General features: G+C 37.7%; 1 protein-coding gene across 1 annotated transcript in view; it reads right to left on the bottom strand.

Moving 5' to 3' along the window:
• KCND2 (potassium voltage-gated channel subfamily D member 2) overlaps positions 1-24,280 on the bottom strand; it is a 488,971-nt gene that overhangs the window by 5,059 nt on the left and 459,632 nt on the right. The window contains exons 2-4 of the mRNA XM_011280521.3: positions 13,319-13,481; positions 4,033-4,128; positions 3,078-3,170 (exon numbers count right to left, since the gene is read on the bottom strand). Coding sequence (XP_011278823.1) covers positions 3,078-3,170; positions 4,033-4,128; positions 13,319-13,481 — 352 coding nt within the window. The remainder of the gene's footprint in view (positions 1-3,077; positions 3,171-4,032; positions 4,129-13,318; positions 13,482-24,280) is intronic.

Below are 24,280 nucleotides of genomic sequence, written 5' to 3'. Positions count from 1 at the left end.
TTATTTTTTAAACAGTTTGGAATTATGTTAAAGAGGCTATTTTAATAGAATGTCCCAAATTAGATTGTCTGTTTTACATTAGCAAATATTTTCACATGAGATTGAAAACATTTTTTAATTAGAAAATGAGATAGTTAAAACATTTTCTATTTCTCTTTTCTTTTCCTTTCTTTCTTTTTTCTTTCTCTTTCTTTTTCTTTCTTTCCTTCTTTGTCTTTCTTTCTTTCTTTCTTTCTTTCTTTCTTTCTTTCTCTTTCTTTCTTTCTCTCTCTCTTTTTCTTTCTTTCTTTCTCCTTCCTTCCTTCCTTCCTTCCTTCCTTCCTTCCTTCCTTCCTTCCTTTTTCTTTCTTTCTTTCTTTCTTTCTTTCTTTCTTTCTTTCTTTCTTTCTTTCTTTCAGAGAGTGCCAGCAGAGGAGAGGGGCAGAGGGAGAGGGAGGCAGAGAATCTTAAACAGGCTCCACATTCAGTGATTCAGTGCAGAGCCTGATATGGCGCTCAACTCGGGGCTTCATCTCATGACCCTGAGATCATGATCTGAACCCAAATCAAGAGTTAGACTCTTAACTGACTGAGCCATCCAGGTGCCTCTATACTTTCTGTTTCTTCAGATGTTCCTCTAAAATTTCCAAGTATAGAAAATGACCCATTAGTTAAATAAATAAAATACTGCAAAATGTGCCACTTTATGTTTGATTCGAAGAGGTTAGCACTGAACTCTGAGGTCTCCTTTCTTACTTTTGTGATACATCACTGGCTGTACTCCTCTTAGCTCTGCTTGTATTCATAGTTCTTCTGGCCAAGAGGCAAACAGTGATGGGCATCATTTTGTATGCCGCATTTTAGACAAAACACAGTGCAAATTTTGTGTTTATAGTATTTAATAAAGAATCGCTTCCTAAAATGCCTATGTAAGATTTTACCTCATAAATGTAAGAGAAAAAATTTTGGTCCGAACTGCTGGAGAATGACTTCAATTACTATTTTTTTTCATTGTGTAGGTGGGAATAATCTTATAATGGAAGGCTTTGCACATGCCAAGTTCCACATAACCATCTCTCATCCTAGAATATTAGTGAAACAATTGAAGCAATTCACTGGCCAATAGCAAATAGATTGTTTTAGTTACTCATTTTGTTATTTCTTTGCTGAGACAAGCATTTTGAGGTAACTGAAATTTAAGAATCTACTGTTTAAAGTCCAGAGAATAATATGACCAGATAAGATGGAATTTCATTAAGAAGTGAATTTCGATGTCAAATTTTATAGAAAAAATATAGCTCACAAAGGATTCACAATCTGTTTTTTTTTTCTTTTACCATGCACAATTCTCACACAAAATACAAGTATATAATGCATGAGATTCTAATTTTTCACATCAGTGCTTGGAAGTGAAGAAGTCATTCTGTTGCTGGTTATTTTTGTAGGTAGCTCGATTTAAACTATGTTAATTGGCGCTAGACAATTTTTATTTGAAAGGTAAAATAGTAAAAATAAAAGGTAAGATAGTAAAAAATGAAAATAAAAGAGAAGAGCATGGGGATAAATAGATTTGATTATTAACGTTACCATTTACCTTTGAAAGAGTATCCTAACAGTTGTAGACTTTATCCTGTAAGTTATGGCTCTTCAGTTAAAAACGCAAATATAGGGGTGCCTAGGTGGCTCAGTAGGTTGAGCGGCTGACTTCAGCTCAGGTCATGATTTCATGCTTCTTTGGATTCTCTATCTTCCTCTGTCTCTGTCCCTTCCCCTCTCGCTTACTCTCTTGCATATACATATGCAAATATAATCATGTAACTACCCTGTTTAAAGTCCTCAAGTAATTTTTCATTTATTATGAGATAAAGATCAAAATTACTCACATGCCTCCAAAGCCTCCATTATCTAGGCTTTCTCTGTCTCTGCTTGAGTCTCTGTATGCTCTATCTTCTGATCACCCTCAAGTTCTTTCAGTTCCTCTTAGGCCAAATTCCAGCCGCCACCCCCTACCCTGTCCCCGGGTGCTCACATCACCCCTTAGCTCCTTCATTTCTTTGCCTAACTAGCTCCTAGGCATCCTGTGGGTCTCAATGCAAGTTCTTCCAGGAAAGCCCCTAGTGACTCCGCCCTCTGTGGCACTGCACTGTGGCCTCGTTTTTCCTCTGCAACTCATGACCCTTCTTCCGGTAACATCTGTGTTTTATCCCATATGTGGAAGCCTGATGGAGGCAGAAGCCACACCTGACTTCATGGTGTATCCAGGGTCTGGCTCACTGTCTGCCACATGATAGGCAAGTAATACAAATTTGTTGAATGATTGCATAAGGAAGTGAATAAATGAATGGGGAATATGTTGGAAATGAGAATACAAGTATGTACCTCTGGGGAGTGAGGGAGTAGACTTGATTCAAATATGGTGAGAGTTTTGTTTTGCCTTGTGGTCAAAGACTGTGACCCCTTTTGACAAGCCAGCTAGGGAAAGGGTACATTTGCTAAAGTGGAGATCCGAATGAAAGCTTCTAAGCGAAGAAGTGCTGGCTCAATCCTCAGTTCCAACGGGCTTCAGCGATTAAATGTGTCATTTTTCTTATGGGAACACATAGTTTTTATTACCCATCTTGTTTATTACAACTTGTTTATGGAAAGATGCTTATATTCAGTTACTCTCTTTTTTTGTTGTTGTTATTGCTATTGTTTTTCCCTTTACCTAGATGTCAGTAATACATGAACTACATTGTTTTTTGTTTAATTAACATTTTAATTATCCGAGGAAAAATAATATTTTACAGGACCTGCAGTCAGCTGTTGGGAAACGACTTTCCATTGGCATTAAACTGATATTTTAGACTAGAGTTAAGATAATCTCTGAAGATAAAAACATTTTAAATAATTCTCTAAAATACTTTTCAAGTTGAAATGTCACTAGAGTCTTTCAAAGCAATTTCAAATATTGTGGGTTTCTTTCTTTCTTTTTTCATTTTTAGTATATTTTCCAGCAATGTAGACAGTGAAATCATACTTGGAAACGCTCAGTATCCACAAAAGCAAATGGTATTACTGTCTCCGTACAGGGGCGGACAGTCATGCCTTTTCCTTACCGTGGTTTTTTCCAGGCAGTGAAGCAGGTGGTGGTGCTGGGTTTCAAAGCTGGAGCCGGATTTGCTCATGAAGGTCTGCTCATCCTCTGAGGACTGGTAACACACAGAAGACAGAAGTGCTTTCTATTTCATTTGCAAACAATGAGAACCTCAGCTACACATTTCCAGAGAGAGAGCTAGCCTATTTCCCGAGATTAAATGGCAGCATTTTAATTTTCTTTTAACCAAAAAGGGACAAATGTGCAGTTGCTTTTAATTTTGGTAATCAGCATTTATATTTCTGTCAAATTAGCGGTCTGGGCTTTTAGACTTGCCTCCCTGAATTGAAAATTTAAATCGGTTTTACTCATTCAACTACCAGCTACCTTTGAAAGCCTGGGAGCTATTCTTTTTGGATAATAAATTTTAATCTAGTGCTTAGATAATCCTGAAATCATGATCGTGCTCACCTACATAAAAGCTATTTTGATTGCAAGATGATTGGAATCCTAAATATTAAAGGAAAGTTTTGAGGTAAAAGTGAAGCTTCTCTTGTATTTGCTACTAGTGAGCTTTAGAACACTGAATGGTGTTCCCCTCCATTAAGAAGTAAAACAAGACATCATAACCCCACACAAATGAATTTTAAGGAACATAAATAATTTTGAAATAAAAATAGGTACTTGAGTCGTTGAGAATTTTTTACCTTTCCCATGTTTCAATAAGGCAGTGAAGAAATATTGCCCAATCGTGAATGGGAGTCATGATTCACTGGCAATATTTCATAGCCCAGGTTCTAATCTGCTACATACAGCCAATGAGACCGTACAGGGCAAGGTTATTTAAAAATGACACTTTTGTTGTTTCAGTAGCCATTTTCATAATTGCCCACAATAAAATTATATGGTTAAATAGAACTAAATCAATATTACACTAATAAATCGAACATTAAAAAAAGTGAAATGCTTGACTGTACCTGTAGTTGATTACTGAGTAAGCCATTCCGTTTGCTCTGCATGTAAGCATTAGCACTTCCGCTTTTGGCTGCCCGGATCCTGGCGAGTCTGGCTTTCTATAAGCCGGAAGAGAAATAAATGTTAATACTCATGAGTTGTTTTCTTAAAACAGCGAAGGCACTCTGGTGTAATGCTAATGTCAGCATATATATTTTTTTCGTGAACTTTTCCAGTGAGATCAATTAACTACTTTGGAGTCGGTGCATTTAAGATTTGTAATTAAGTCGTTTTAGTAAGATCAAGTTATTTCATTGTTGTTTCTGTCAATTGTGTTAAGAGAAAAATGACAGTATTCCTTTTTTATATTTTCACTTATCTCAATCTGAGTAACTTAATGAAATGAAGACTTAACATACGACCTTCCAAATCATTTTCATTTAAACTAATGTCTTTATAAATATTAGTAAATATATTCCAGGAACCAATGGCCTGCTTGCCTCTCTTCCTTTGTTTCTTCTCCTTCCCTCCTTCTTTCCTTCCTTACTTTTTAAAGTTTTTTTTTTAAAAAGGTTTTTATAAAAATGTATTTTAAAAATACATTTATGCTTTGAATTAAACAATGGAGGGTAAATAATAATGCAGTGTATCTGCATTCTCAAATATCAAAAAGCATTTTTTTGGAATTATTTTGTTAAATTGGGCAATGTAGACCCCATGCCGAATAACATGTAGTCTCAAAAAAAATCCCTAATTTATCCACTTTTTCTATTGACACTGGCCCATACTGCAGCATGCTTATCTGATTTCTATTTCTCTCTGGAATTTGTTGAGATGAGAACATAATGAGTCCCTCCAAGGAGCTTTATAAAATTATTTTTTAATTTTAAAACATTTATGTGTAGAGAATGTTCTCCAGTTTAGAGACTGAGGGTGGTTACTTCAATTGTTCACAGTTACAGTGAGATCACCAAAGTATATTACTAAGCAAACTAACTATTTAGCCAGATATCTGGTATTCCATTCTACTTTAGAACTGATGCTTGTGTATGGAATGAGTCATGGAATGAGTCTGGTTTTCACTTCCTGGAGGGCACTTTTTGATGAACATTCTGTTTGTAAGATGTGTATCTAGCAAGTGTATATAAGAAAGCAACTGGGATGGCTTCCTCAAGTTCTTATAAAATTACCCCATAAAGACTCCTTCTTTTCCCTTTCTAAACAACCCAGATAAATACTATCTGTAGTCTTTAACCATGAGATTTTTTTAAAATAAAAATTTAAAAATTATCTAGCTTTTTAAAAATGAAAAATGAATACATACATATGACAAAGATTTTATTAATACAAAAGTACATCAAAAACAAGTAAGTCTCTCTCTGGACCCTGGAGCTACCCTACTGCTATGCTTCAGAGGCAATCACTGGTAATATTTCTAGTGAGTCTTGCCAGAAATTTTCTAGGGAGATAAAAGCGTGTGTGTGTGTGTGTGTGTGTGTGTGTGTGTGTGTGTGTGTATTCATACATTTATACACACATATTTTTACTCATTTGGGACAATATGCCTCACACTCCTTTGCACTCAGCTGTTTCCATTTATTACATACTGGAACTCCTTCCATATCTAAATATATAGATCCACCTCATTCATTATAAATATATAATATACCAATGAATAAAGCACCATTTATTTAACCAGCCAACTACTATTAATTTTTTAAAGCATCTTTTGCTACTACAAGCAATGGGTCCTGCCTTGAACATCATGATGTGCTTTTAGGCAAGACAGTTTCTAGAAGCAGAAGTATTCCTAGATCAAAGGATGTCTGTGTGTGTGTGTTTTACCAAACTTCCCTCCAAAGTTGTACCAAGATGCCCTTTCACTCACAGCATTTAAGAGTAGCACTGAGACATCTGAAGCTCTCAAAATAGCATTAAGATATCATCTGGCTTCAACTCTACCCCTTCTCTCTTCCTCTCTGAATTTATTCTTCCTGTTTGTTGATTCCAACTTAAAATAATACTTTGTACAAAGATCATATTTATGAATGATGGGAAAAATAGACAAATTTCACTCTTTGTTGGCAGCATACTGTTTAGATCACTCAAAGCACTAGAGAATGAAGTGGGAAGGTAGGAAATTTTTAACTTCAAAAGCTGTGCTGCCCAGACAGGATTTCAGGCCAGAGTTGATAAAACAATGGGAAATGACAAGCATATTTGGAAATGACTTTGAATAGATGTAATAATTCAGAAATAACTAATTTAAATATACATTTGGTTTCCAGAAAGGGATTACTGTGGAAATTTAAGTCCTAAAGTCTCCTTGGTCTCCTGAAACAGTCAATGCCTTTTTTTTTTGGGGGGGGGTCTCCCTCTCCCCCCACCTTTTCTCTCTCCCTCCTCCATCCCTCCCTCCTCCTTCCCCCTCCCTTCTTTCTTACACCTCTCCTTCCTTCCTTCCTTCTGCAATTAATGCATGCAATTACATTGCCTGTATCTTAGTTCCTAGTCTCACATATGTTATTCTCCAAGCATTCAGCAGCAGTATTAGAAAACATTTTTTTTTCACAAATGAGACATTTATTTACATTAGCCAAAAATACTGTCCAGCAAAGGAAAATGACACATATTTTCCACATTGGGAAAGCCTACATATGGTGGCATCCACTACTACAGAAGTAGTTCTAAGCTTAGGGGAAAAGAAGCAGTTGTTGCAGGGACAGAATGGCCATTTTGCTAGGCCGCGTACTATGTTAGAAAAAGCCTCCCGTCTCAAATTTCAATCACGACTTTTCTTTCATTTTACAACAATAGTATATGAGTTAATTGGTTTAATCGGTCTTGTGGAGCACCACACCAAATGCCTGTTGAATAATGCCAGCTTTTATGACCTGTGATTACATCTTTGCTTTCAGTAGGTAATTGAGGAAATTTCTTTTATGAAGATATTTTAGAAAATCACTTTACTTCTGACCCACTCAGTATGACGATCTTGGCAACTGTGGCTTTGTAGATGAGAGGTTAAAAGAAAATCACCGGCTAGTAAGAGGAAATGTATTCCTTGCAGCCCCCACCCCTATTTTGTAGGAAATACAACTTCTTGGCACAGTCAAGTACCAGCAAATATTATGGCGTGAAAGTAAAGTCTCACTAAATACTTTAGCCTATTTGGAAAATAGGAGGCTTTCAGATTTTTAATTAAACAAAAAGGCTTATATTGTCTATGTAAAAACAAACAAACATAGCTTTGAAGTTATTTTCAGATTCTTGAGAAACACCGATGGTGTTGGTAAAAATAAATTGTCTCATAAGCACATTTTCCCCCAAGCATCTCAATTCTTCATAAATTCAGTTTTCATCTAAATTCTCTAAATTCAGCAGGATTTCTCAAAGTTGGGGTCCAAGGAACTAGTAAGTGTTATGGGTAAAATCCAAACCAACCAAATGAACAAACAACAGGTTCTGTGGTCAAGAGAAGTTTGGAAATGCCCAGAAGTCAAATAGGTTTCTTTGCTGTTGGATTCCTTACAAGATATTGTGGATGTTCACTGTGAAGTCAAAAGGGGGATATGGTATATAATTTTCCTCAAACTAATTTGACATGGAACCCTTTTATTGTAGAGTTTTCAGAGGCTAGAATGCAGTGGTTTTTAGCAAGTGGATTGTTTTTTAATTGTACCAAATGACATTATATAAACCTTACAATGTATTCCCTGAAACAGCAGGGGACCCAATCAGAGATGGTATAAGCCAAAAACCACTGAGATAGCAATTTTCTTATATGTGATCTATCTTCTAAATGAAGTGGGAGGTAGATTGTGAGGAGTTATTGGACCATGTTGTTGTCAAATCACAAAATGTTTTCAATACCTTTGAAAAATAAAGGTATCCTAGGTAGCTTTACAAGTCAGGTAGAGAAGACCTTTCTCCTTTGTAATGTGAGGCAATTCCTTACTCTTCAAATACCAGCCCGCATGCTGCATGTACCTTTTATTCTGGAAATTTTACTTAGACTTGTTTCTTTCATTTAAGGTTTAGTAAAATGCCTCATGTGGAGGTAGCAGAGTAAGCGTTAACAGCTTTTACAGATTTAAGGATTTATTGGAACCTTTCCATTTGTTAAGGTAAATAGCTCCCCTAGAAATGAGACAAGTTAGTGCGAAATGCTAATAAAAAGAGAGAGAGAAGAAATCAGTCGAAGATAGTGCAAAACTGTCAGCTCTAGAGCTTGGTTAACCCTGGTAATTGCAGGGCTGGGCAGAAACAATGCCGGCAATTGGGTCAGTGGAAGGGACCCTGAAAGAAAGGGTCAGTGAAAGAGAGGGCCACGAGAGTTCTCTAGGTGGGAAGAGGTAAGAACTGAAAGAAGATGTGGGAGGGTACCAAAGACAAAACTCATGCTTCCCAATATTGTTTTCAACTGGCCCTAGGACTGTCCACCCAACCTTAGGAATGGAGGACACTGTCAAGGTGAACAAGAGTTCACTGTTCATTCTTTCACTCATTTCACAAATTGTTAAGTGCCTATTTTAGGCTGGGCACCACACTCAGACAAATGGAGGAGAGGGAGAATATGTATACTACATGATAGTAGAGTCCGCGTAATGTTGTAGAAGGGAAGATGGAGCAATTAATGGTGTCCACATCATTTAGAGAAATCTTCATAAAATGGGTAATATTTGAGCTGAGTATTGCACCCTGAGTAGGGGTTTGCCAGGTGGTATGAAGATGGAATGGAGACTTAAGAGCAGAACTCAGTAATTCAATAAGACTGAAACATACAGTGGATATCAAGAAGTATATAACCTCCAGAGCCTTACATGTGTTGATAATGGGGGTTCTTAAACTATAGATAAACATCTAGTTATCCACAGAGATGTGGGGTAGGGCCTGAGTGATACTTTTTAATATTGGATAATCTAAGAGAGATCATACTCAGGCTGTATTTATTATTATTTATTTTATTTATTCTAGAATTCTATAAAAATTATTTGATTTGGACATTAATTAATGTACTAGACAATGGTTCTCAAAGTATGGTTTCCAGACCAACAGTATCGCCATCACTTAGGAAATTTTCAGACTGTAATCCCACACTATTGAATCAAATGCTACAGGGGTGGGTCTAACAATCTATATTTTATATTCTATTTCAGATGATTCCAATGAATCTAAAGTTTGGCAACCACCAGAGCAAAGTATGATAAAAGACTGAGTATTGGTAACTTCTTTCTGTATCAGTGCCAACATTTTTATGTGACAAGTAAAAAATTGTACTTACATTGTCCATTGGCTGTACATGGGCTCATTGAATCAAAACTTCTCACTGTATTTAGAATTATCTATAGGAAAATCCCTAAAATACATAACTCTAATGATGCCAGAATTTCTTTGTCTTAGACTTTAATCAGTAGGTGTGCATGCATGAGACAGTCATCTGTAAAATGGAAATAATAACACTTCTGTGTGAGTTGATTGTGAAAATAAAAATAACAGTTATAAAGAACCTGGGATATACTAGAAACTCTGGAGAGGGTTGTTGTTTTTGCTATTAGTACTATTAAATTATAATTATAATTATGATGACTATTATACATGAAAATTACTTACAATTAGCCTTGTAATCACACCTTGATTGACTGGTGTGATTTGTATCTTAAAGCAAGGTAGGCTCCCTACTTCAAAATATCAACCCTAGCATCTGTCATTGTATCAATTTAGCTTTATTTTGGCAACTACTTTCTTTTTAAACAATTTTTATGTGTATTTGTTTATTTTGAGGGGGAGAGAGAGAGAGAAAGAGCTCATGCAGGAGAACAGGGGAGGGGCAGACAGAGAGGGAGAGAGAGAGAGAATCTCAAGCAGGCTCCATGTTGTCAGTGCAGAGCCCAACAGAAGGCTCAAACTCAGTAACCTCATGAACCATGAGATCATGACCTGAGCGGCAATCAAGAGACTGATGCTAACCGACTGAGCCACCCAGATGCCCTGGCAAATATTTTCTAATCAATAAATACCACTGGATAACTGAAATACTATTGAATAAATACATCTATTAAAATACAATTACTAGTGGTGGGGGTGAAAGGAGACATGCTCCAGTTTAAGTCTATATTGACCCACAGGTCGGTGTTTAGTTAAGAAATGATCAAGGATGGAGTGCCTGGGTGGCTCAGTCAGTTAAGTGACCAACTCTTCATTTTGGCTTACGTCATGATCTCATTGTTCATGAGTTCAAGCCCTGAGTTGGGCTCCTCGCTGACAGTACAGAGCCTGCTTGGGATTCTTCTCTCCCCCTCTCTCTTTACCCCTCCTCCGTACTCTCTCTCTCTCTCAAAATAAATAAACTTAAAAAAAATGATCAAGGGTGGCTAGAAATGTGCATTTCTTTTAAGAGTGGAGATAGGTAGTGAAAGCAGGAAGAGTACTTCCTGGGGGGAAGAGCCTAGAAGAGGGAAAGTATCCCTGTGTGCCGAGTAGAGTGTTCTCAAATGTATATTTAAAACTTTTTTAATGTTTATTTTTTTAAGAGAGAGAGAGAGAGACAGTGTGAGCAAGGAGGGGCAGAGAGAGAGAAGGAGACAGAGAATCTGAAGCAGGCTCCAAGATCTGAGCTCTCAGCACAGAGCCTGACGTGGGGCCTGAACTCATGAATTGTGACATCATGACCTGAGCTGAAGTCGGATGCTTAACTGATGGAGCCACCCAGGCACCCCTCAGATGCATATTGGATATATTTCACACTTTTGCTTGAGCTTAGAGTTGAAAAATGGACCAAACGCAGAAAAACATGGTCTAAAAAAGTGTTTTGTAATATTCCTTATTATTCAGCTTGACTGATGTTTTTACTAAATGGACTGTTTGCTTGACTGAATTAGTGGCTAATTTTTCATAACTTTGATACTTGTCAAATCACCTCATTCCAGATAAACCTAAACTGCCTTTAACTAAGGAATAAATTCTATATTTATTTATGCAAAAAGGCTTCTAAATTATTCTAAGATTTTCTTTACTGATCTGATTGTTGCAGATGACAAAGTTTGAAGAAAATACAGATATTTTGGTGTTCAATTTATCTGAAAATCAGATTTGTACTTCCTACGTTTTCCATATAGGTAGTCCCCCCCCCCCCCCCACCCAACCTCCTCCACTGGGAAAATGAATTATAGGTAGCTCTTATGCTCTTATATCAAGGAAGGCATTTCTAGAATGAAGATGGATGAGTCCTGGGCATCTAAGATTTTTGTAGGATTTTTGTCATTTTAAACAATGTACATGTGTGCCCAGTTAGAAGGATTGTAACGTGTGGGCAGAGCCACAGTTGTGAGCATGAAAGTCCTGGGGGAGGGGCCAATGGTGGTCACAATTTCTCCATCTCCAAAGATATACCTTATGTGAGACTACAAAACTGCTCAGAAGGTGCCTTTTGCTAGCCTCTGTTTATTGAATTATCAGTTCCAAAATTCATATTAATTGGACTACTCTATTCTTTACAATAATTAAAGGCTAGGTACCTGTCCAAACTTGGGGGAGTCTATAAAGCAAGAAAGGACAAGGCTGAAAAAGTGACTCTTTGCAAAAGGCAGAGGATCTGTGATGTTAGACTTGAACATGTTCTTTGGACAGTATGCTCTGTGACCACACTGATTACCCTGAACTTTCCCGAGAGTTACTTTTTGAGATTTTATACTCGACTAAAAGACCAACATTGTTCAAAAGCATACTTGAAATCCTGTTCTGGAATTAGCTACAAAGCCAGTAGCTTTGAACTGCACCCAAATGTCTCATGATAGTTTAGAGTTATACTACATTACCAGCATTGTGGATCCATTTTAGTCATGGTTGTGGATATTAAAAACTATCTATCCATAAAGGACAACGATGGAGTATCCATGAAGAATACTGGAAATCTAGTGCCATGGTCTTAAAGACACTACACAAGAGATTTCCAAAATTCCTTCTTTTTTTTAATGTTTTTATTTATTTTTGAGACAGAGAGACAGAGCATGAGCAAGGGAGGGGCCAGAGAGAGAGGGAGACACAGAATCGGAAGCAGGCTCCAGGCTCTGAGCTGTCAGCACAGAGCCCGACATGGGGCTCGAATCCATGGACTGTGAGATCATGGCCTGAGCTGAAGTCGGACGCTCAACTGACTGAGCCACCCAGGAGCCCCTCCAAAATTATTTCTAAGCAGCAAGGGCCCTGACTCTAAAGGGGACTATTTTGACAAAAATTGGAGAAGGGAAGTGTGTTAACATTTAGTCGGGTTTTCTGAGAGGCAGTCTACCATAATGTTTATGTGTATGAAACTGGGTGTCAGGTTGGCTTAGATTGAATTTCTCAATTTCTGCGTACTTTAGGATCCTTATCTAAAAAATAGGAATAATAATGTTGACTCACTCCTAGACTCATGAAAACAATATGAATTATTTAAAAAAAAACACCAAACCAGTACCCGGCACATAGTAAAACCAGAAATAAATGTTAAATATTGTTACTATTATGATATACTCGTATAGATTTATATAAATTTTTGAGGTAGGTACATTTTCCCCATCTTACAGTTGTGTATACACCCTTACTCTTAGAGGGATTAATAACTGGCACGAAGTTCAGAGAAACAGTGAACTGGGCCAGGAATAAAACTCAGCTATTAATGATCAGATTTCTCCTACTTCCTGGGTCAACTATTTAAAATATCTGAGACATATCTTAGTTCCTTTTAATAGTCCTTGCTTACTGGAACCAGCTTGATCCCTGATGGGCAAAGACGAAATTAATTAGATCTAGAAATCTGATTCTGATAAAATTTGCCAAGAATCTATCTTTGATTTTACTACTATCATTAGTGCTGTTTACTAGATAATTCTTTCTCTCTGCCACTGATTGCACAGTAGGATTATATTCCCCTGCCCACTTTGAAGTTACACACGGCTATGTGACTTACTTTGGCTAGTGCAATAGAAATGGAAGTGACTTGGCCCACTTCCAGGAGGAGGTTTTTGGAGTCAGCGTGATTCATCATGTCCTGTTACCCCGGCTTGAATGATTGCAGAATACCTTGTCAAGATGGAGTTTCTATCACTGGACCAGCAATGGATCCGCAGCATGACTGAGAAATATTCCTTGTTGTTTTAAGCCACTGAGATATTAAGGTTCCTTTTTACTGTAGTATAACCTAGCCTGTGCTGACTTATGCAACTATCGACCAAAACTGGAACACTGAATAGCCAGTAAGGGATTTTTAAAGCTCACTATAAAAAGGGGGAGATGTTAAATCATGATTGCACAGAGCTGAATACACACCTTCTGTGCTCTCCGTTTGTCTGCTCGTTGATTTTGGTGGTAGATCCGACTGAAGTTAGATACGATCACTGGAACAGGTAGAGCAATGACCAAGACCCCACTCAGTGAACAGATGGAACCAAATATCTTCCCTGCTATGGTTTTTGGTACCATGTCACCATACCTGGGTTAGAGAAAAAAACATGGTTTTAAGTCACAGAAATTTATTTTCACCTGCTACAAATAGCTTTTTACCCGAAGTCAAATGATTTTTTAGACCAATCTATCTCTACTTCATGACTACCATATACATGGGTTAAGACCTTAATAAACCAGAAATTATGAATATCTGAATATGGAAAAATTATCTTTCAATATTGCAGGAATTGATTCCAATATTTAGATATCTCTTTGATTGGAAAATGTTTTAAGCCAGATGATGTAATGATAGCTCTTTAGTTTGTCCTTTATATAATATGGCAAAATTCTTCACATTTACTTAAAAAATTTTTTTTAACATTTATTTATTTTTGAAACAGAGAGAGACAGAGCATGAATGTGGGAGAGTCAGAGAGAGAGAGAGACACAGAATCCAAAGCAGGCTCCAGGCTCTGAGCTGTCAGCACAGAGCCCAAAGCAGGGCTCGAACTCAGGGACCGTGAGATCATGAACTGAACTGAAGTCAGACGCTTAACGGACTGAGTCACCCAGGCGCCCCTCTTTACATTTATTTATAGTTAGTATTTCCATGCTGAATTTCATAGTCTAGATAACATCTCTTTCCACTTAATTTTTTCAGCATTAGATTGGTTATGAAATTTAAGTAGAAAAAGTGTTATATCACATTCTTTTTATCAGATATAATCACTTAAAAAAAGCTTTCCAAGGTCTCATTAACTTTCACTTGTTAAATACAATGGTTATTTCTTCATGATGATCTTATTCAATCTCTCATTTGTACTTGATTAGTTTTCTCTCTTCTTGGAACACTTTCCATTGGCTTCAGTATTGGAAAATTCCCTTTGTGGTCCTCCTAACTCAATGGCTGTTCCTCTGTCTTCTTTTCTGGCTCCCTCCTGCCCCTTATCTGATTTTTAAATCTTGGAGTAATTTAGCTCTCAGACTCTTACTGTCTCCATATAAACCCTTTCCTATGTGATATCATCCAATCTCATAGCTTGCAGTTGTTGCTGATACCCTAATTTATGTTGACAACCCTGATGTCTACCTAGAAAATCAGACTCATGTCTTCAGTGGTCTAGTCTGATTTTTCCTACCCCTGGATTTTTAAGAACCAATTAAGAGCCAATTAAAACAAATTAGCCAATAAGGAACTTTTATTTCCCTAGCTTCCTCTGCCACCCTCAAATCTGTTCCTCCCACAGTCTATCACCTCCAATTCCATGAAACTGCAAACCACTCAACTGCTCGCATCAAAATTGAAAGAGTTACCTCAATTCTCAGTCACGCATCTCATTTTTGAGCTAGTCTTGTTATCTCTGACCAAACTGAATTATGTCCTATTATGGTCTCTTTCCTCAACCTCCATTTTACCACAACAACCCAAGCAATCATCATTTCTTGCCAGAGTGATGGATAGATATAGCTTCTTACCCTAACTCTCTCCTTCATATTTACCACTTTACAATTCATGCCAACATAGCAGTCGGAGTTATGGTTTTAGAATGGAGAGTGCACTGGTGCCACTTTGCTTAAGCCTTCTAATAGACTTGGAACTAAAATAGATCCAAACTCTTCAGTTTTATCTCCAAGGGCCTATATCTTTTAATTACCACCTGTATCTCATACCACCTTGCACCAAGTCCACTGTCTTCCAGCTATGCAGGCCATCTGGCTTTTTGTCCACAATGTGCAGCCCCCAGATCATCATTATTCAGGTTGAGACTTAAATGTCTCCATTCCAGAAGTTATTTTCTGGCCACCTTATCCATAGTGGTCTTATTCTCTCCCCTAGTCATTCTCTTTAACATTTTCCCATTTAATGACCTTCACAGTACTATTAACAGATGATATTTTATAACTTATTAACATATTTATTTTTTGACCACCCACCTGCCCTGCTGACATTAGAATATAACCTTGACAAAGCAAGATCTGCTCTATTTAGTCCGACTAGCACAAAGCTGCCTCAATAAATATTAGTCAAAGAATCCATTTTCTCTACCTTATTGATACAGAGTTCTTCTAAGAATTCATTTCTGGAGAGGGGGCAAGAAGGATGTCTTTTGATCGTATTACTGCAGAGGCTGCCCGGCTGTGCCTGTAGAGCCCCAACCTCTCCATGTTCACTTGAGGGGTCTGGGGTGCTCAGCACTCTGAGAGGAGCTCAGGTTTTGGAATCCAGACTCAAGGAGGTTTAGGAGGACATGGGGATGCATTACATCTTGAAGGGTGGCCCAGGAAATGATCACTCTGATTTTGTTTTGTGGGAAAACATTTGTGTGTCAATGTGGGAGAGGGAAGTTGCAGGGTAATTGGCCCAGGAAAGGCTGGTGGTGACAGCCTATTCGATAACCCATTCCAGGCTCTGGTCCCAGTTACTCATTCTTGTCAGTGTTTGTGGGTGATCAGCAGTTGAGCTAATTCACTGTAACTAAAATTCCCACAGGTTTTGGCATCAGAATGGCAGTATTAATTAATAGTGAGACAAACAGACAGACAAAAGAATAGAATAAATCCAGGAACTGGAATGCTGTGTCCATATGAAACAGGGTATTTTTCTGTAGTCCATCAGGGAAGTTAAGTTATAATCTGAAGTTTATGTTAGTAAGGAAACAGTCACACATAGAAGAATTTATAAGGTGAACGATCAAGTCTTGAGGACTTTTGTCCTATAGGGATCTGTCAGTGGAATTGGAAGATCAATGTTTTATACAATGCTGTGTGCACATGAGCCAATTTCTATGTTTGCCACAGTTTACATTGAGTGCCCAGCCATATTTTAAAGACATCTTTTTTCTCTTTCCACTGATTGTACAGTAGGTCCTGGATAAGTCTGAAACACACAAGCAGCTTTTCAAAAAAAAAAAAAAAGGGTGAGGGGTTGATTTTAATGTCTACCAATCAGGATCTAGAAAGATTTTCTAAAAGGGGAAAATAAATAAAACTCAACTATGTTTGTTGTGGCCAGAATAGATAAGCATTGAGTCCATGCAAATAAAATAAACCTTGTAAGATATAAATACATAAAATAAAATAAATAAAATAGAATGAACACAAAATAAAGTTCTTCCTGTCTTTCTCTAAGAGATTTTTAAAAATTAGTATTTATCAGCTATTTTTGTATCCTAGGCTCACTATATAATAGAGTAGGCAAGGCTAGCACTCTTGTAATTATTAGAGGAAATTAAGGGCTAAATTGTGTGGTATGGACCCAAAGCTCAGTAAGACTTTAAGAAGACAGAAGGTTTGTAAGTTCAAGTAGCAGGCTGTGGTGGTGGCAGGGATGGAGGCTAATCATATGTTCAGAAAGACCTTACCTCAGAGAAGAGGAGAGAAAATAGACTCTGAGGGACTCAGTCAAAGGAATTCTGAGCCAATTGATAAAGCAGGTTTTCCTGGGAAAGCGATTTTTGACCAAGCGCCCAGGATTCAACTAGAGAAATAATCACTGCAAATCCTTTTTGAATATAAACAGACATTATAATATAAGTAAATACATAAAGCAGAACGTGAACTTGGTACTCAGAGGGAAAAAAATGGGCAAAGTGAAATTTCTTGTACAGTTTGTAACAAAAGGGTAGAAAGTAAAGATATGAGCCAGCTTGCTGAAAGGCAGAAAATTCATAGTCTAGAAGGATCCATAAGGAAAAAGAGATAACAGATAGAATAGGGGTACTTTAATGTCATGAAACTGTGCTAATCTGCATCAAATGCAATTACATTTATTATTTACCTCCACCGTATTTGTTTTACAATCCAAATTTTCTTCACAATCAAAAGCAAAGGTGACCCTTGAGGTGACTGGCCAGGACTGCAGTGATCACGATGGGAAGCAGAAGGGACCACAAAGTGCTTGTTGGAGGGGGCATCTTCTCCATCTTTTACTCTTGAGTCAAAGGACAGATCTTTCTCAAGATACAGAAAATGAGGATGGGCCCCAAGTCTCTGCTGTTGTGAAACTAGGGTAGAGGGAGATGGGAGGAGGGCACAGGGAGCAGAGAGGGCAGGGTGCTGCCGTTGGGGCCGGGGGGGAGGTGCGGGCTGCCCCTGATTGCTTGCTAGGGCACCCTCAGGCTGATTTGCCAGGAAGCACCTGCCATCTCCTTCCACAATCCCCTTGGAACTGTATCTATTGCCCTTTCTGCTCTTCTTCCTGTTCCCCACTTCTTTTCAAGATTGGACTGCTGTTGATATTTGCAATATTTTAAGCATATTTCACTTGTTTGAATATGCTGGAGAATCACCACAAATACACAGTGTGATTTGTATCTATTCTTACATTGTCCGTTGTGTCTATCTTCTCACTTAGGATAACCTTGAGAATGGAAGTTTTATCTGCAAACTTATAATTGGGCACAGAATCTACTGGGGATAGGAAATAGCTCTCTGGCAAAACCATCTGCTTTCCTTTGTTTAACAAAAGATCTTTTAACTAGTATTCATACTTGTAGTAAGAAGCAAAATAGCATTATACACTTCAGGAATCATACCTCAAACTCGGTGGAGGAAAGGCTTAGAATAGAAAGCTTCATAATGAGAGGTGACACTCTAGCTAACTGATCATGTAGTTTAAGTATTGCCTACAATACTGCAATCTTTTAATGATTATTTCTATCCAAGGCAAGTTGTTTACTCGTTGGTATTTTATTCTTTTTGTTCCATATAAAAGCACACCTCATTTTTCCTGACTCCCTACTCTTAAATTTATGCTAAGCCCAGCAATATTATATATTCTAGTCTTTCTGTTTTTCTTCAGAATTTAATATTATTTCTCCAGTCTTCAAAAATCCATTTCCCAAGAAGATTTACACTAAAACTTTATGTAGATGTGGTTTTGTTTTCATAGAGACATTTTTTCCTATATTTAAATAAAATTTATTAAAAGATTATAAGGGGCTTCTAAGGTCTGCTAAGATAAATATTGAATTCCTAAAAGATAGAAGAAAACAGGGGAGAAGATAGCATAATATAAAAGGAATCACTCTCCAAAAGTTTTGCATAATAAAAATAAGCAGACTTGAACTCTGTTCATTGAAAGGAAGCTTTCCCCACCTTTCTACTTTCTTCCATTTCTCACTTCCTTCCACTTGTTCCTACATTTACCATGTAGAGCCAGTCCTGTTTCATTCTGCTTTTTTTTTTTTACCCTGGACATCTGCCAAACCTGATATTTACTGCTCCTTTCCCGCCTCATATCAGTTAAAAAGGTACAACATGGAATTGTTATTCACATAAAAATATTAATTCTAAATTTTCACACACTGCCCCAAACACTTGTTTAAAATTATATCATTTGTCATGTGTTAAAGACCATATTGAATGGAAGACCAATTCCCCAGCAAAGATTCAGTTATTGGTTCTTGAAAATTTTACTCTTAAATATCATTGAAAAGTTTCTGCAAAGTACTTAAATTGTGCCATGCACTCAATGATAGAGAAGGGGCTAAATCAGGTTAATTCAGACAAACAGGTAGAATGCATATATCTTCCATCCATCCATCCATCCATGCATCCACCCATCCATCCATCCATCTATGTATATTTAAACACAATATATTGCAAAGCAAATTTTATTAATTTGCACACAATTTTTCCCTTTTTGGCATTTGTCCAGAAATCCTATGGCTAAAGTGTGCTTGTCTTTAGATCTCAAATGGAGAAGTAGTTCCTGGAATTTTCTTATGCAGTGTTCAAACACAATACTGTTAGCTTCCTAGTCCTATTCATATAGTTTCTATTTTTTCTTCTCTTTTTATTTGAAGAGTATAAATGTAGGCTCATTTTATAAAAGAGAAATGTTATATAAGCAAACCTCCCCAGCTAAGGAATGACTTTTCATCTGTTAAGCTATTTCCCATGGATACTAAGAAAGAAAACAAAAGCTGTGTGTTTTATAAACACTCATGAAGGTAGGAAAGATCTTCAAATAACAGGAAGGAAATACTTATTTAAATATAAACCTCAATGCTTACTGTAACTCAATCTCTCACTCTCCCTCTTTCTTTTTCACAATGAAAAGGTCTTAAATTGCTAGGTAGAAGGACTCGAGTGAATGGATCCTATGCAGCTGCACAGAACTCTGGGAGCACCCTGTACATTGTGTAGGGCAGGTGCTGGTTCAATAAAGCTGTGCTTCAACTACTACATTAGGGGGAAAAAATCCCACAACTTCATAGGGGACATGAATCTGTATTTGGAAATGTAAGTATTCGAAAAATAGGTATCTGCCATTATATGTCTGAGTGTATCTCCCCCAGATTCATACCTTGACATCCTAATGCTTAATATGATGGTATTAGAAGGTGGGGGTTTGGGGAGGTGATTAGATCATGAAAGCAGAGCCCAAACAAATGGCATTCTTATAAAAAGAGGCCCTACAGAGCTATCTAGCCCCTTTTACTGTGAGTTCACAGCAAGAAGGGCAGTCTATGGACCAGGAAACAACACCTCACCACCGCACTGAATCTGTTGGTGACATAATCTTGAACTTCTCAGCCTCCAGAGCTGTGAGAAATACATGTTTGCTCTTTATAAAGTACCAAGTCTGTGGTATTTTGTTACAGCAGCCTGAACGGACTAAGACAGTATCCTTAAGAAATTAGATGAAAGTGATATGTATAATAATAACCTGGTAAAAACTATGAACTGTCCGTGTGTGTGTGTGTGTGCGCGTGTGTGTGAGTGAGTGTGTGTGTGTGTGTGTGTGTGTGTGTATTTTACCTACTGATTTTGTGTTTGAATTTTCTCCTAGACATGACCACTGGTCAGAGAAGTCTGTGAACTCCTTTCTTCTGACCTGAAATCTGGATCACTTCTCAACTAATCATTCTATCCTTTAGGGTCTTAGTGGCTAGTTATTTATGGATCTTCTGATATCAGTTTGGCATCCTAGAAGGATCATAGTTTGATGGCTAATTTTTTTATAGTAGCTGCAATGTTTGCAAATAGCAAATGACTTTTCTTTAAGTGTTGCTATATAACACCTGCTTGTGGTATGCAAATTGTTTGCCAGAGAGGCCCTCATATTACTTTAACAATAGACAGATTTCTCTTCGACATTTTAAAAATCAATATTTGCCTAAAAAGCTGCTTTGATTTTGTTTCCACCCCCCTTGCCTGTAGGATTAATCCTACACTATCCTAGCTGCATTGAAAACTTGAGAAGCTTTTGGATTATCTCAGCTATCTAGTTATTTAAGATATTCTGTGTTCTCTCCTATTTCTTTAAGTCTAAGCCGAATTTTTAGCTACTGTCCTTTTAAAAATGTATGTTTCCTTTTCCTGTTGTTCAAAACGTTAATAATTGTAGCATCTACTAAAAAAAAGGGGGCAGCTAGAGGACACCTCAGCTTCATTAGAGGTTCTTAACCAGGAATCAATGGACTCTTAAGGAATTCATGGATAAAATTCAAGTGGGTTAGAGAACTCCATGACAGTGTGTCTTCATAGGCATTTTCCTAAAAGTTTTCAGAGCTTTTATTAAATTATCAAAAGTTTATGGCTCAAATAATGTAAAACACTTTGGTTTGACTATTTAAGGGCTTATCAGTCAATGTCTTATATTGTTGAGATAAATGTTTGAACACATATGGCACAAAGGAAATGCTGCAAAAATATTATTTTACAACTGCATAAATCCCAAATACCCACTAGAGGGCATAAAAACCTAAATGAAAGTTGGGAAGCCAACCAGGATCTTTTTTGGTTTTCCTAAGCTGAGAGAAAAGTATTTCCAGTAAATTGCCTGTACCAATTCCTTATCTTTGCCTACACACATCCAATATTTAGGATATATTTTGGGCATCTTATAGCTCTGGAAATAGTTTAACAGGACAAAACCTCACCAATTTCATAGATTATCTATTTTCATGGTGTTTCCAAAAAGATGCAAAATAATTCTGACAGCTTTTTCTACTTCTTTCAGAGAGACAGGGACATTTCTGTAATGTGAGATATCACTAAAGCGTAATTTTAAACACGGAGCCCTTTAACCAAGACCCTCAGTGTGAAAATTAGGGTAAATTAAAGGATTGAGTTTGCATGTAGAAAAGGGGAAAATTGAGGAAAGGGCCAAAATGCTTTTAGCACATCTATGCACATTTATACTCTGAGCTCTCTCAACGTTAGATTTCAGTCGGGCTTGCTAACTGTGTGCCTCTGGCTTGTGCCTTTTTCTAAAGCAAATTCTTTTCTGACTCCTGATTTTTTTCTTTGCTTTTAGCCTATTATATGATCACATGAGGCTTTAAAGGTTATAAATGAAACATGATTATGACCGAATATCTTAATAAAGTGCTTTTTACCTAAATGAATTATCATCAGTAAAAGTCTTTATAGCCTCCTTTAAAGAGTGTTTTCTTATTTTCAAAGCATGCTAATCAGAGCCTAGATTTGTAACATTTACTTTATTCTTCATTTTTAACAAAGCTATAAAAATGCATGTACGACTGATTACTGTGAGGCACACATTATAGAAACACTGGGGGTTGGCTTCCCCAGCTGTAGGACCACCGGAAATGTATTCTCCCGCTTTGGGTTTTGAGTCTTTGTTGCCTGGAGCTATCCTGTCACCCTCACAGAGCTCAGAGTCTGATCCTGTCATTCTCTCTCATGAAAGCCTTCATTGTTGCTCTATCACCTGCAGGAAAAAGCTCCAGCTTTTTAGCATGACACACACAGCTCCTCATGACTTGCCCATCCCATCCTCCACTGCTCACCCACACACACCCTATGTTCCAGTTGGAACAAATCACTTCCAATTACTGGCTTGACTTTCCATTCCTGTGTCTTTGTATATGTTGTTCTTTCTAGAATATTCTCCCCTCTCATAAATCCTTTGGGTAAACTCCTAACTTACAGTGATAAAGCTCAAGGATCAGTTCTTATTTGGAGAACTTCTTGACTACGTTACCTCTGTCCAACCAGAGTAATGTTTTCCCTCTCCAGTGCCTCCAATGCTGCCTGCAACTAATGGAGTACAATTAGTTTCGTACAAGTCTGTTTGCTCCTGCTAAACTAGGAGGTCCAGGAGGTCAAGGATCATGTCATCATTATAAACCCAAGTCTAGCACAGACCTTGTCCAGAGCTGAGCAAACAGTTGAAGCCCAATAAATGTTTATTGCTTAAATAAATCCTCCAGGGAGAGGTCTGATGGTAAACAATAAATATGGGAAGGAGTGAAGGGGAATACACATCCACTGCTCTTTTTCTTTTAACCAGAGTTCCTTTCTTTCTCCAAGCCTGGCACCATCTCATTTCCTCAATATGCCTAAATTCCTCTTTGGATACTTAGATGATATGCCCAGAATAACCTAGTTCCACACTGTCAATTAATCTCACTTTTTATACCCAGAGAAATCATTTTTAACCTACATGATTTTAAATGAACAGAAAAGCCTAGAGAACTGACAGTTTTCCAATGCCTACTTGTTTTTCATTGTCACATGCTTAGCCAACACGTACCCTGCTAGAATTTCAAACTACAAATTCTCCCAAATTTGACAGATTTTGCAATCCTCAGATGCCCAGCAACTTGAAGGAACAGGACTTGTGGTTCTCTGAATCTCACATATCATTCTGGGAAATGGCTGGGTCTTCCCATTTCTCTCTAATCTGCTCAAAGATGATGCTAATCTTAGATAGTGAACATTAGCAATTCTCTGAAAATTCCATTGTTTGGTATCCATTTTCTTAACAAGATCCTTTCTGGTTATGCCTTGGGAGTTTATTGGAGGAGGTATGCTTGTCTTCCCTCAAATGAAAGTTAATTCATCAAGCATATCAAGGTCCCAGCAAATGTCTGGCCATGTTGGCTTTGGGCTGATTGCACCAGCTTCCAGAGGATGCCTATCTTGGTTTCACATCCCAGGGGTTTCCTCTTCATCACTATCAGAGCTGCTCTCACACCGGGGGCTTTCTTTAGTTAGCTGCTGCTGTTGCTTCCTCTCTTCCTGTCCTTTGAAAAGTAACTGTTGGAGGAAGCTCCCCACCGTGTGTGAGTCCGGGTCACTGCTTCTGCACTACAGGCGGTCACCCAAGGAGCCAAATCCCAGTGCCATTTAGACAGTTCTGTTTATAAGTTTGTTTTTTTATAACCAGCCACCCAGCTCACTTGCTGATACCACCAAAATTATTCATTGCCTACGACCCATTCAAAGACTCTTAAGTGCCTTTGCCATGGGAAGAAGGGGGAGCTGGTCCCAAGGGTTACGCTTGCAGGGCCAGTCTTATGGGAGAATTCAGCTTGCAGCCGACAAGCATGAAGTGGGGATGTTTATCCTGAAAGTTTTCATTTCTTTCCACCTGAGTTTACACAGTCTCAAACCTATTAGCTATTATAGGCCTCATGACACCCTTAAGATGTCTTTAAGTATTTACCTATTTTCTTTTGGACTGCACTTTTAAAATTACTTATAGATTATCTAGTAATGACCTAACACGTCTCTTGTTTCTAATTCTGTCCAGGAAGGCCTGATAATTTTGCCACCTCTTGTCTACTTGAGCTTTACTGAAAAGAATGCACAAAATTCTAACTGTACTGGAGGTTAACACTTGACTCTCTATTAGGGCAGGGAATATGGCTCTGTTTTGATAGCGGCAGTGTCTGACTGAGACTCAAAAGCAGGTTGTGTCCCTCCTGCAGATCTGGAGATTGGGAAGTCCAAGGTTAAGGCATTGATAGAGTTAGTGTCTGATGAGAATTTACTTCCTAGTTCATACAGGGTTGTCTTTTCACTGCATTCGCACATGGTGGCAAGGGGAGGAAGCTCTCCAGACATTAATCCCACTCATGAGGCCTC

The sequence above is a fragment of the Felis catus genome, chromosome A2 (assembly GCF_018350175.1).
Source record: "Felis catus isolate Fca126 chromosome A2, F.catus_Fca126_mat1.0, whole genome shotgun sequence".
Classification (NCBI taxonomy): Eukaryota; Metazoa; Chordata; class Mammalia; order Carnivora; family Felidae; genus Felis; species Felis catus.
This window is presented reverse-complemented; position numbering and strand designations above follow the sequence as displayed.